This window comes from Antechinus flavipes, chromosome 6 (genome assembly GCF_016432865.1).
Source record: "Antechinus flavipes isolate AdamAnt ecotype Samford, QLD, Australia chromosome 6, AdamAnt_v2, whole genome shotgun sequence".
Lineage (NCBI taxonomy): Eukaryota > Metazoa > Chordata > Mammalia > Dasyuromorphia > Dasyuridae > Antechinus > Antechinus flavipes.
This window is the reverse complement of record NC_067403.1, coordinates 132,870,412-132,885,212: the sequence shown is the minus strand read 5'-3', so window position 1 is coordinate 132,885,212 and position 14,801 is coordinate 132,870,412. Positions and strand designations below refer to the sequence as shown.

Below are 14,801 nucleotides of genomic sequence, written 5' to 3'. Positions count from 1 at the left end.
AGGTCCAGATCGCAATTTACTGCCTGATCATACCAGCTAGATCCATGGCACAAAAACTGGTTAAAACTCTTTGCTTCAAAAGAAGAGGATGATCAGTTTTAGTTTTTTTTCCAGTGTAATTTTGGGTAAGACACTTCTATAATCCTCAGTTTCTTCACCTTTAACAAAGCATTCAATGTGTTTAAATTTATTAAATACATTTATTTAATAAATATGAGAAAAGGCCCTTAAGAAATGATTCCTGAAAGAGTGAATAATTAAATTAATGAATGAAAACAGAATACTTGAAGGGGAATAATAAGAGATTCAAACAGATAAGTAGCTTGAGTCACACTGTGTAGGACCTTGATTATCCTAAATGATTAAAAAAAAAAAAAAAAAAAAAAAAAAAAAAAAAAAAAAAAAAGGTGATAAAAAGCACCATAGGTGAAGAGAACTGAATGAACAAAGAAATGATGTTAGGAAGCTATGGAGACTTTGCAAAGTTCCAATTTTGCTGGCCCAGGTTCTTTTTCACTGAAACAGGCTATAAGTTCTTCATACTTTAGTAGATTGACTTTAGAAAGTTAAGATACAACAATGCAGAGCACCAGGCTTGGAGTTAGGTAGGCCTGAATTCAAAACTACCCTTAGACAACATGTAATCTAACCTAAGGCCTCTCTCAAAAACCTTTCCCACACAGGGAAATTCCAGATCTTCTTACCTCTTGTCACAGTGTTTAAGATTCACTTGAGAATATTCATTACATGATGAGAACTGTAATCTTCATTATGAATGATTCAATTAATTTGGCAATCAGATGAGGGTTGGATAAGAAGCAAACGAAAGGAAGTAGCAGTAAGAGGGACTAGTTAGGAGGCTACTGGAAGAGTCCAGAAAAGAGATGATGGCTTAAATGAGATTCACAATGTGAACATATCACAAAGATAACAGATGTGAGGAAGAATTAACTGGTCTGAGAATGAGTACAAGTGAGGGTCAGGGAAAAGAGAAACAAGTTCAAGCATACATGTGTCATTAACTGATAGGCATATAGATTCTGGAGGACACTTTCAGAGTTCAAAGTTCTCTTTGTGGTTTTTCAGTTGTATGGTCCAAAACTTGAAAGAGCAAGCATCTGACCTGTACTTAAAATAACCGAAAAATTACTTTATTTCTCCAATTTATAACTCCTGGTCTTGAAAAAAAAAATCTCGATAGATTATAGGATTTAGCACTGGAAGAGCTTCTGAAAATAATTTAGGCCCGCTCCTTTATTTTACAAGTATAGAAACTGAAGGTCAGAGAGAATAAGTGATATAGGCAGTCTGAGAACAAAGTCAGGGTTCAGTTCTTTAGCTATAAAAATGGCTACAATGGAATAGATTCTGAGGCACCTTCTGGACAGCTAGGTGGTGCAGTGATTAGAGCATTGGCCCTAGAGTCAGGAGGACCTGAGTTCAAACTAGCTGAGTGACTGACCGTGGGCGAGTCATTTAACCCTATTTGCCTCAGTTTCCTTCTCTGTAAAATGAGCTGGAGAAGGAAATGGCAAATCAGTCCAGTATCTATTTACCAAGAAAACTCCAAATGGGGTTGCAAAGAGGTACTTACACCTGAAATGAGGTAACAACATAAAGATACCTTCTGGCTCTACCCTGCTGTTATTTAGTGGCTCTGAATTTTGTAAAGCAAGGTGATCTCTTCATGTAAGGTATCTTTCTTTTCTCTTTTGGTTCCATTTGAGCACAATGAGATTCTCATAGCTTTTGGAGACAGATAGTAATTCCATATCTTTACAGTATAAAGTCAATTTTCTGTTTTTCTTTTTGAATATTGGAAAGATTTTATTTTACATTTTTGTATGAATAGGTGTTTGGTTAGTAGACTCATTTTTGAAACTGAAAAGACAGTCTTTTCTTTCCTTTCCCAAAGAAAGTCCTTCCCCTGATTTCCCATTAAAAGTTACAGAATGTGAATCGCCACCCCTTATTATAACTCCTGCCCACAAGGAACTTACATTCTTAAGAGGTAAGGTGAGAAGGGGGAAGGGAGCAAAATCAGATGATTTTCAAACCTAAAGTCAATTTTTAGGTGGCTTTTCTGACTTTTCTTTCTAAGTTTGGGTTTGATTTGGGTTTTTTGGCCTAAAGTACCAAATGAGAAATAAGGAGATGAAGTTATAATTCTTTGTTGCATCAAATGGAGTCTGTATTATACAGGGTGCACCAAAAGTCTTAATGTGGTTTTAAGCTTTAATAGCCTCCTTCCCTTTTAGAGAAAATGCCATTCTTACAACCCCTTTCTCTTCCTCCAAAAAAGGGATTTGTTGGGGTGGGTATCAGTATGGTGCTATGGATAAAATAGGCACCACCTTGGCATCACTATTCTGATAATTACTGGAGTAACACTATAGTCAGGAAAGATAGGATGAAGGATCAGGCTATCTGATATTCAGGTAGCAAATAGTTTGGATCAGTTCAGGTACTTTCTATTCCACTCTTTTATTCTCTCTCTTAGTAATGTCTTCAGCTCCTATGAACTTAATGATCAACTCTAGGTAGATGTATATGTACTTAGCCCTAGTCTCTTCCTTAAGGATAAGAAGAATATCTCAAATTCAGCATGTTGAAATAGGAATTTGCCTGATTCTCCTTTATCCTGTATTCCCAATCAACAGTCAGATCTTGCTGACTAAAGATCTTGTTGCCTAAATCTCTACAATAATTCTCAAATATGAGCTCTCCAGAACTCCAGGAGTCCTGATCTATATCTTGCCACTGGACTTAGATGACTCTGGGAAACAAAGTGAAGCTGGTGACTCTGAAAACTCCCCCTTACTCAAATTCAATTCACTAGATGTCATGGCATCCTGTCCCTAATGTCACAGTCTTCTGAGAACAAAGGACAAACAACAACAGTAGCAACAAGTTTAGGACCATATCTTTTTTACCCCAGATTAAGTGAAAAGCCTCTTTCTTGCTTTAGGTCTCTCCCCAATTCAGTCCACCCTCCACATTGGGAATTAGAAGATTTATTTTTAAGTGTAGATCTTACCACATCACTCCCTTACTCAATATATTCCAGTAGCTCCCTATTGCTTTCTAGGCTATATTATATACTTCCTATTGTACTAGCTGACTTCTATACCATTCTAGGAATGCTTTTTAGCATTCTCTCTTGACACTCACCTCATAGAAACCCTCTATTCCTTCAAGGCACAGCTCAAAAATAACCTTCTGTAGGAAGCCTTTCCTCGTATTCTTAGTGATCTTCCTCTCTATTTACGTTGTATTGAATTATTGTACTGATTTTCTTTATATTTATCTACATATACATATGTGGGTATACATGTACAAGGTACTACTATATATAGCATGAATATATATCTACATCTACACACACACACACACACACACACACACACACACACGTGTAACTATGTATAAACACTTACTAACCCATTAGAATGTGCTTTGTATCCTCAAGGCCTAATATAGTGTAAGCATATGGTTGATTTTTTTTATTAAGATCAATTTAAATTTGGCTTGGGTGGAAATAACCCCTGATCTAGTAGATGCCTCCATGCTTATTCTCTCTTTCTCTTTCTCTCTCTCTCTCTCTCTCTCTCACACACACACACACACACACACACACACACACACACTATCCAGTCAGCAGCAGACCTTTTTTTTTTTTTTTTTTTTAAAGCACTGTTGTTGCATTGTGGAGGGAATGAAATTTATTAATTAAACATGTTGGAAATGCCATTAAAAATGAATTATGATAACCCTACAGAGAATGAACAGTAAGAGAAATGAATGATTTAGGGTTCTTCTGAGGGAGATATGGTGGCAGCTTAATGAGGTTAGAGAGATAGCGGCATGACATTTTTGATGTTCTCTTAATGAGAAGTAGGTTACTATCAAAGATGACCCCAACTTGGACTTAGTGCTATAGAATAATATTATCTAAAAGACTTAGGGATTCAAATGATGTACATTATCTCAGTCACTTGCTTATTGAGGACCAAAAACTTATGTAGTCACCTAAAAAAAAATCACAAATTTGGATTCTGAAGGTTGAAAAAAATGACTGATTGGAATTGGAAGCTTATGTTTCATATTGTTCAAAGAAGTTTTTAATCTGGGGTCTATGAACTTTTAAAATATATGTATATTGACAAATGTATTTCAATGTAATTGGTTTCTTTTGTAATTATCTGTCTTATTTTATGTATTTAAAATCATTATTCTGATAGTCCATAGGTTTTTATCAGACTACCATAGGGGATCATAACACAAAAAAGATCTTCTTTAAAAAAATGGGGTGGACTTCAATGATAAAGAATAGTATAGAATCAGTCACAGATGAGGGAATTTAATAATTGCTCTCAGTGCTAATTAAACAGTACATTTATGTCCCTATCTTTTCACCTAAGAAGTTCTACTGGAAAGCAAATACCTCAAGGAGTTTAAAGAAAGTTTTCATATATGCCAACATAATTATGACAGCATTTTTTCTATTATCAAAAATCTGGAAACAAACTAGATGCCCATCAATTGGAGAACAGCTAACAAATTGTGATACATTGATGTGACAGAATATTACTGCACTGTAAGAACAAATTAAGATAAATATGGAGAAATACTGAAAGACTTATGTGAACTTATCTAAAGTAAGAATGAGTAACATTACGTGGATAATCAATTATGAAATGTCTCAGCTTTCTCAGCAATACAATGACCTAAGACAAGTATAAAGGAGTCATGAAGGAAAATGTTAACCATAACCAGATAAAGAATTGATGGAATTTGATTTTTTTCTCTTACTTTATTCTTCCTTATGATTTTTTTCCTCTTTTGATCTGTTTCTTCTTTCACAACTGTGACTAATATGGAAATACATTTATAGGACAGCACAGGTATAAAGTATTATCAAACTAGCTATCATTTTTGAAAGAAAAGAGGGGAAGGAGGGAACAAATTTGGGACTCAAAATCTTGTAAAAATGATACTAAAAATTTTCTTAACATGTAACTGGGGAAAATAATCTATTATTAAAAAAAAAATTAGATAAGCAGAACCAGGAACATAAAATTCACAACAATGAACACAACAATGCAAATGAAAAAAATGACAATACCATTAGCAATGATAACTTAGCACCATGTAATTATGGTAAAGTTTGTCCCCAAAGTAGCCATGAAAAAAATGCACTTTCCTCCTTTCTTAAGAGAAAGGGGATCTATGGTATAGAATCCAGGGGTCCTCAAATTTTTTAAATAGGGAGCCAGTTCACTGTCCCTCAGACTACTGGAGGGCCGGACTATAGTAAAAACAAAAACTTTGTTTTGTGGGCCTTTAAATAAAGAAACTTCATAGCCCTGGGTGAGGGCAATAATCGTCCTTAGCTGCCGCATCTGGCCCACGGGCCATAGTTTGAGGACCCCTGGTATAGACCATTACATACTGTCAAACTCAACTGATGTGTTGGTTAATTTGGTATACTATTGTTTTCTCTTCATCTATTTTAATACAAGGAATGGCCCTTTTGGAAGAGAAAAGAAGAAACATATTTGGGAAGAAGATTATTTTTAAATGTGCACACTGTAGACAAAAACTGAATGGGTATAGACTAAAATGAAATGAAAAATAAGGAAATCATATAGACAATCCAGGCAAAAAATACTTCCACTTTTATGTTAAATATCTAGATAATTGACAAAAGCATGTGGTTTAGCTATTGTATTAATTATTTAACTTCTCTCTCATTCTTGTTCATAATTAAGAACCAGTCTTTTGCTACTCAAAGAAACTAACAATTGAACTTCAAAAATTGGTGGAAAGAAATTTTCACTATTTTTTTTTTTAAAGTGGAAAAATATTTTAAACATTTTTTAAAGGTTTGGGGGAGTATTTTAAATTCTTATCTTAAAACGTTATATAAGACAATTTATTTTAAAAATTGTTTTCTCTATGGATGGGTCCATATACATAAAGAAACATTATGTGACATAATGACTAGAAAAACAATCTTGGGAGGTGGGGAGAGTCAGGAAAACTTAGTTATAAGTCCCATCTATCATACATCTTAGCATTTTCACCACGGCCAAGTCACATAACTTCTCTGATTAAAATCAGTGGAGGGAATGTCCCACAAGGAGAGTTTCTCCAAATAAATCAGTCCACATGATGCCTACACCCTTTCAATATAAATATGCAGAAACTTGACTGATGCTGTCTATGACTCTCTCCTTTCTGAGTTTATGCAATATAATTCTCTTCTGGCTCTTCTTTATGATTGCTTCTTTTCAGTCTCCTTTTGCTGGTTTACCAGTCAGCTCATCTCTGCCTGATGAATTCCCCAAGGTTCATAGGCCTCTTCTTTCTCCATGCTTTCATTACCCTCATCAGCTTTCCTGGGTTTAATTATCACTCCATAATGATAACTCATAGATCTATATGTCTGTCCCGCAGACATCAATAAGATCTATATGTCTGTCCCACAGACATTCAATAAGTCAAAAATAGAAGGCATTTCCTCACCAAACTCATCCAACTTCTAGACTTCCCTATTTCTGTCAAGGGCACTACTATTATTCCATTCTGCCAGATTCATAGGTGTTATCCTTGGCTGTTCACTTTCTTTTGTGTTTTATATTCAATAAGCTGCCAAATCTGACTTTTTAATCTTATATTCAGCCCTTTACAGAGCTACTACCACTCTAGTTCAGACCCTCATCTATCACTTAAATACAAAAGCCTCCTAACAGGTCTCCTTCTCAAAACTATTTCTACTTCAGCCCATCTTCCACATAGCTGTGAAAATGATTTTTCTTAAAATGAAGGTCTGCCCATGTCCTCTATTCAGTAAGCACAGCTTTTAAGGTACTTCACTATCTGGCTCCAATCTGAATTTCTGTTCTCATTTTAAATCAATAGAATGTCAGATTTGCAATAAATATTGATTGATTGATTTGATTAGAATGGAAGTAAATTAGTGGGTGGAGAGAGAAAGAAATCTATGAGTCAACTGGCAAGTTAGCTGACAAAACTAGATCTAAAGGGAGTCATTTCTATATCTCTGAACAAACCTGCCACCTGCCCTAGCACCAACTGTCTGCTGATGGTCTAAGAATCTTTCTAACCCCAGAATTTCATAGCTGGAATGCACTTTTTGGCTCCAAAAATATGTCTGTTAAGTTACAGATGGCATGTAGTTTGGAGACTGGCTTTGCTTCTTTGACAGGTACAGGTGAAAGGTCATAATCCATACATCAAAATTACCCAGAGTGTCTATGGCAGGGGCTAAAGTAATTCTTTAGCTTTGAAGATTTTTGTACACCTTTGGTGTATACTGATAGAAGTGAATGCTTAAGATTGTTAAGATTGTCCCTTTGCTGAAATAAGAGTCCTAGTCACAAGGAACACACAAGGAAGTTCAGCCTAGCACTGTGAACGTTAAAATATTAAGAATTTCTATTCTGCTGTTTTTCTGTCTTCAAGCAAAGAAAATAGATTGTCAACTACTTTTTCCCCACTGTCTTAAAAGACGAATTGAATAACTGTGGGGGAATCTTCTCAGTAATAACAATAGATAACATATATACTTTAAGGTCTGCAAAGAACTTTACACATGTTATTTCATTTGATCCTCCCAACAACTCTAGGAGTTGTCTTATTATTATCTTCATTAATGTCTTATTATTATCTTCATTTTACAGATGGAGAAATTGAGGCTAAAAGAAATCAAGCGACTTCCTCAGGTTCATATGGCTGTTGAGTGGCTAAGACAAGATTTGAAGTCAGAGGTTTATTATTCGAATCCCAAGCTTTGTCTACAACCACAACTAGTTGTTTGTACAGACCAATTTTTCCTTCACAATCCATCCAAGCAGATTGATTATATCATGACTAAATCACTATGTGAACTTTCTTAAATAATTGTTAAATGGTAATCACCAAGGCATCAAATTAATAATCAAAATATAAAATAAGGAAAATAACTTTTTAAATACCAATAAAAACAAAGCTTCCACCAGGTGTCAACCTCACTGTGATACCTAGCTATATCTGGACCGTGAAATAAAGGGAGCCTACCTGAAGACTGCAAGGCTCAGGGACCATAGCACAAGTGGCTTCCTCAGCTCAAACTTTGCTCGTTTGTTCATTAGGTGCCGACCACCAAATATAAAGGCAGCATACAGAGCTGAAAATAAGAATGATTTTTTCCTATAAAGAAAACCAGAAAAAAAAAATATCATGAGTCTCCCATTAGTCATTCAAAGCTGATATCTGGACTCATCCCTAGGTGACAATTTTCTTCCCTTGAAATTAAATCACATTTCATACCACTCCCGCTAACTGAAATCACTGGAAGTTGACAATGCAGGACACATTGAACTTTCTTGTGCTTGAGAATATCCTTCACTGAGGACAGAAGAGTTGAGCTAATTGGACTATCTTTAGTTTCTCTCTTAGTTTAACCAACAAATTTAAATTTGGGGCCAAACATTGGATTTTCTTTTAGAGTTCTAAATTTTTCTTTTTGTATGACCCATAATTGTTGTTACTATTTGTGAAGCCATGCACTTGTCTATTGGATTTTCTTGGCAAAGATAACTGGGGTAGTTTGCCACTTCCTTCTACAGTTTGTCCCCATTTTACAGATGAGGACCTGAAGCAAATAGGGTCTAAACTTATCTAGAGTTACACAGCTAGTAAGTGTCTGAGGCTGGATTTCAATTCAGATCTTCCTGACTCCAGGCCCAGTACTCTATTTACTACACCATTGATAGCTGTCCACTATAATTATGATTTCCTAAAATAAATGTGTGTATAATATCTATAAACATATGTATATATCATATATATATATATACTTACATATAGTTAAAAGACTGCTACTGAATACAAAGAAATAAAAAGAATGTTGTTTAATAATATCTAGCATTTATATGGTATTATATAATTATTATATATAATATATTATGTTATGTAACATATATAATATCCCAGTTATGTGGTATATTATAAGGTTTGCCAAGTATCTTTTTGAATATTATTTTCCATTATTATTACAATAATGCTTGGAAATATGTGCTATAATTATCCTTATTTTACAGATGAAGAAACTGAGGCATGTATAAGTTAAGTTACTTACACAGGTTCACACAGTTTGAAACAAGATTTGAATTGAGATCTTCTTAACTCCAAGTCCAACACTCTATCCATTGTGTCATCTAACTGCCTGAATAAAAAATTTCATTTTTCAAAGTTGATTTTTGGTATCCGTCTTAGGGCAATTAAAACTGTAGATACATAAAAAGTAGATACTGTGCTGTGTCTGGAGTCACGAAGACTTGAATCCAAATCTAATCAGAGATACTTGTTATCTCAGTTTCCTCATCTGTAAAATGAACTGAAGAAGATAATGGCAAGCTATTATCTTTGCCAAGAAAACTTCAAAAGGGGTCATGATTTTTGGCCACCCAAAACAATCTACTTTTCCATATTGCTAGCTTGGAATATTAAAGAGAAATCATCATCCAACCTAATAGATCTAGAACTGGAAAAATCCTTAAAGAGCCATTTAGCATAATCCATTTATTTTACAATAAGGAAGCTGATGTTGAAGGAGCTGAGATGTACTTACATAGTGCTAAGCAAAAAGCCTAAAACATACTAAGGTATGTATGCATCTGACTGGAACAATTTGTCAATCAAATTTGGTATAGAAAATTTCCTTCATGAAGAAAAGTTGAGTTTGAAATAAATGTTTTCAAAAGATATCGTTGTATGGGAGAGATGAGGAAATTGTTTTCATATTACTAAAGTAACACTCCTCTAAATATTTTCTACCATGGTGACAAGGCCATGGACAAATGCTGTGGTAACACAATTTTGTTGGATTCTTTCCTTGACAGTAAAATCTGAAAACCTTTCTAAACTTATTGTCTATCATGGTAGAAACTGAAAATAAAAAGCATTACAAAGTAAAATGGTGATAGTAATGATGAAAACCGCCTCAAAGATTAGATCAGAAACAATGTAATACAGTAAACTAATGGGAAAAAGTCAATCTTCTGAATATGGATTTAACAGAGATTTTTGAAATAATCTAACAATACATTCCAAAAAAGAGAAACCCTAAATGCACTTCCAAAAAGGAGAAAAGTGAATTCCTGGGCATAAAACAAAAAATAAAATGGGTTAATATGAAATACATTATCTGCAAGTCTTTCTATATTTTCTAACTGCTGGCATGTTTTGTTGACTTATAAAGGGTTGGCTCATATCTTATTTACATAGAAAGCATTCCTACTGAGTGGATACCCATCAATTGGAGAATGGCTGAATAAATTGTGGTATATGAATATTATGGAATATTATTGCTCTGTAAGAAATGACCAGCAGGATGATTTCAGAAAGACCTGGAGAAACTTACATGAACTGATGCTGAGTGAAATGAGCAGGAGCAGGAGATCATTATATACTTCAACAATAATACTATATATATGATGATCAATTCTGATGACCGTGGCCCTCTTCAACAATGAGATGAACCAAATCAGTTCCAATAGAACAGTAATGAATTGAACCAGCTACCCCCAGTGAAAGAACTCTGGGAGATGACTATGAATCACTATATAGAATTACTAATCCCTCTATTTTTGTCCACCTGCATTTTTGATTTCTTTCACAGGCTAATTGTACACTATTTCAAAGTCCGATACTTTTTGTACAGCAAAATAACTGTATGGACATGTGTGTATATATATATATATATATATATAGTATTTAACTTATACTTTAACATATTTAACATATATTGGTCAATCTGCCATCTGGGGGAAGGGGTGGGGGGAAAGAGGGGAAAAGTTGGAACAAAAGATTTTGCAATTGTCAATGCTGAAAAATTACCCATACATATATCTTGTAAATAAAAAAAAAAAAAGCATTCCTATTTAAATTAATGTAATATAATTATTGACTTATCTGGCTAACATGTAAAGCAATAACTATGAGAGAATTTGCTCAGCAGTGAGAGCTTAATAATCCACCTCACTGAGTTTTCCTAAAAATTCTTCTGGCCAATCTGACATATTGTCATATGAAAAACCAGCATAATTTTGTTGGGAAGAACAATTCAATTTTCCCACTAACTGCAAATTCTAATTAAAATAATTATAGAATTAGACTTTTAATATCATGTAGTAGAGGTGATTTTTTAAAAAATTATTTCAGGGAGACTCAAGCTATCTCTAAATATGGAAAAAGAAATGAAGAATTAGATGTATCCAGGAAAAAGTATTTGAGGATATAAATTAAATAGCTATTGCCTAAAATCCACTTTTGCTAAGACATAACCATAGAGGGATGGAGAGAATGAACCTTTCTAATGATCATGAAAACCAATTCTTTATGTGTCAACAATACATGCTAGTAGTTCAAGTTCTGTCATACACCTAAGACTGTGTGATTTCAAACTCATAGGCATCTCTCTAAGTCTCTAAGTAGTATGCTAGTTCTGTATTGGTAGAGGGAATATACTAATGAAACCAAAAATACACACAGGATTTGAAAATGAGTGTTTTCTTCCCAACAATCCCACAAGATAATGTAGCAAAGTGGAAAGAACTTGAATTTGAATTTGGCTTCAGAAAAACCTAAATTCAAATCCCACCTCAGAAATTATATGAAGTAAAGCTTTGGGCCTCAGTTTTCTTATGTGGAACAGAGATGACAACAACATTGCTTCCCAGGGTTACTATTAAGATCAAATGAGATATATACTTCTTTGGAAACTAATAAAATGCCATATAAATATAAGCTATTATTATCTCCATATGAGAAAACTGAGACACAGAAAGATTTAAGAAAGCATGTAACAAACATAAATTACCTCCTACTGTTCCCCAGCCACATATGATTTGCTTACACTCACACGGGAAATAAGGTTAGAGTTGGAACCTGAAACCAGGTCTTCTGACTCCAGTTTCAGGATTTGTTTCACTACACTAAGGGACAATGATTCTTCCCTTTTAGCTTTAGGACAAGTACTTAGAGAACTAGTGAGTGGTCAGCAATCTTTCTCTGCATTCTCAGAACTTGGTTAAGCTAGAGTTTTTCCTCCAACCCCTTTGAAAGATTCATAGACTCTCTTCCACACAGTTCTAAGGCTATTATACACACAACCTGTTCAATGATCACACCAGTTGTAAACCAAATATCAGTGATTTCCATAAATAATAAACTTTTAAGAAGGGGGTAGTTTCTACTATTTCTCTATTCTAATTGTTCAAGTCAACTTAGTGTACTGAGAAGCTAAAGCTGAAAGTTGGATCTTTGCCAGGGATGTGCTGGAGCCAGCTTTTACATGTTCCTGGGAGTCAAGTATTAAATTTCCAGTGTGAGCATCTTGGAAACTGGCAAGTACTACAAATCAGGATTTGATTTGTTATTTTGTTGATCATCAGGAGGCAGCTAGGTGACTCAGAGATTGGTGCAGTGGACTTAGAAAGAAATTGGTTCAATCCAGCCTCAGACCCTCATTTTAGACAAGTCACTTGACTTGTTTACTTTAATCCACTGGGGAAGGAAATGGCAAATTATTCCAAATATCGTTGTCAAGAAATCATGAAAAATCAGACATGACTGAATAATAACAACAATTGTCTAGACTTAAGTGACATCCCCCACAGAGCTGGCTATTAAACATTTATCAGTACACCACTGATCTTATCATGGGGCTTGTCACAAAGCAGGTGCTTAATAAATGTTTACTGACTGACATCAGAGCTAACAAATGGCCAACCAACCTTTACTGAATGACCTGAAGAAAGAGGGAACCAGCTTTAGAATAGCCCATACTATTGTCAAACTAGTCTAATTATTATTAATTATTTCTTGAAGTCTATATTTTCATCTTTTTAACATCTACCCATTGTTTTCAGTTCTGCCTCTGGGGATCAAGCAGAACAAACCTAAATATTCTTCTGTGATATAACTGTTCATATATTTCAAGATACCTCATCTATCAAAGAATTAAGAGATTTATGGAAAGGAAAAGTTAATTTTATAAGAAGGGGAATTTTTGAAGCTGATGGTTGAAGATTAAAGAAAATAAAACATAGGTACCAAGTAATAGAAGAAAGATTTGAATCTGTCATAGGGCTATTTCTCCAGAGATGACATTTGGTGTAACTCCCCTTTACATGTGAGGAAACTAGGGCCCAGATAAGCTAAATGACTTGTTCAAGATAGCACAAGTAGTAAGCCACAGAGACAAAACCTGAACCTTAGTTCTATGATTTCAGAGGCAGCTCTCTTTTTACTTTTACTATCCTCCCATAAGATAAGAATGCTGGACTACAGGCTGATAGTTATTTCCCACTCTAGATATGTAATCATTCTTGTTCATTTTCAAAAAGGACCAATGACATCATCAGTGACGACTGGACTTATGTATGCATTAGATTTAAATGAGGCAGAGTTGTGCAAAATCATTAGCCTCACTCCTCCACAGCCATTGAAATTCAGTGCAGGATAAAAGTCAAGATGGCAGGTGATGGCCCCTGATGCAGTGGATGATGTTGGCTTCTTTGATATATGACCAAACTCTAAGCTGGCCAAAACACCTGCTTCAGTTGCCTTCATGACTGGCAGCCAATGATGCTGGCCTTCTGTCTATTAGGGAGTTATCCTACTTAGTTACCCCAGCATGGAAAGATTTCCCCAGGAAGAATGGGATAAGGATTAGATCCGTCAAAAAAACACCCTTCTCCTGAAACTTAGTATAATTACTGATATGGCAATATGATTCCATCTCTATAGGAACTGCATCCACCAATGCACAGTATCATTAGGTGGCTCAGTCGACCAAATATTGGACTTGGCATCAAGAAGACCTGAGTTCAAGTCCTTCCTTTGATACTTTCCTTGAGAAGTTGGGCAATTCACTTAACTTTATGAGCCTGTTTCCTTATCTGTAAAATGGGGATAATAATAATAATACCCAATAATACTACCTATCTTACAGGGCTGTTCTGAGGATTGATTAACATCTATAAAATGTTTTGCAAATCTCAAAGGGCTGTGTAAATGATAGTTGTTACTAACCACTCCACCTAGTAAATGATCTCTAGGAGTCCCTGCCATAGATAAGATGATTTATCATCTGGTGTCCAACCTCTTCAATGTAGCTAGTTCTTGAGCAACAGACAGCTGATTTCTGGCTTGCTCTTGAAGTCTGCCAAGTTTTGTAGGACATGCCCAGAACCTGCACTCTGAGGGTACAGCCTTCACAAACCTACGCCATAATGAGGCTTTGGAATAGAATTTCTATGGATGATGGATGTCTATATATCTCTAACTCTTATCTTTCTCTCTTTCTATACAAACTTTGTCCTGTTCAGGGTTTAAAGAAAAATCTATTAATAATTCATGCCATGCACTAATACATTGTTGATGGAACTGTGAATGGATCCCGCCATTCTGGAGAGCAATTTGGAACTATGCTCAAAAAGTTACCAAACTGTGCATACCCTTTGATCCAGCAGTGTTTCTACTGGGCTTATACCCCAAAGAGATACTAAAGAAGGGAAAGGGACCTGTATGTGCCAAAATGTTTGGGGCAGCCCTGTTTGTAGTGGCTAGAAGCTGGAAAATGAATGAATGCCCATCAATTGGAGAATGGCTGAGTAAATTGTGGTATATGAACGTTATGGAATATTATTGTTCTGTAAGAAATGACCAGCAGGATGAATATAGAGAGGACTGGCGAGACTTACATGAACTGATGCTAAGTGAAATGAGCA

At 35.1% G+C, this 14,801-nt stretch overlaps 1 protein-coding gene across 2 annotated transcripts in view; it reads right to left on the bottom strand.

The window, feature by feature from the left end:
* The window catches only part of ELOVL6 (ELOVL fatty acid elongase 6), a 146,307-nt gene that overhangs the window by 47,487 nt on the left and 84,019 nt on the right, over positions 1–14,801 (bottom strand). The window contains exon 2 of one of the 2 annotated variants that reach the window (XM_051965119.1): positions 8,083–8,214. The exons of the other annotated variant lie outside the window; for it this stretch is intronic. Coding sequence (XP_051821079.1) covers positions 8,083–8,214 — 132 coding nt within the window. The remainder of the gene's footprint in view (positions 1–8,082; positions 8,215–14,801) is intronic. 2 annotated transcript variants of the gene reach the window in all.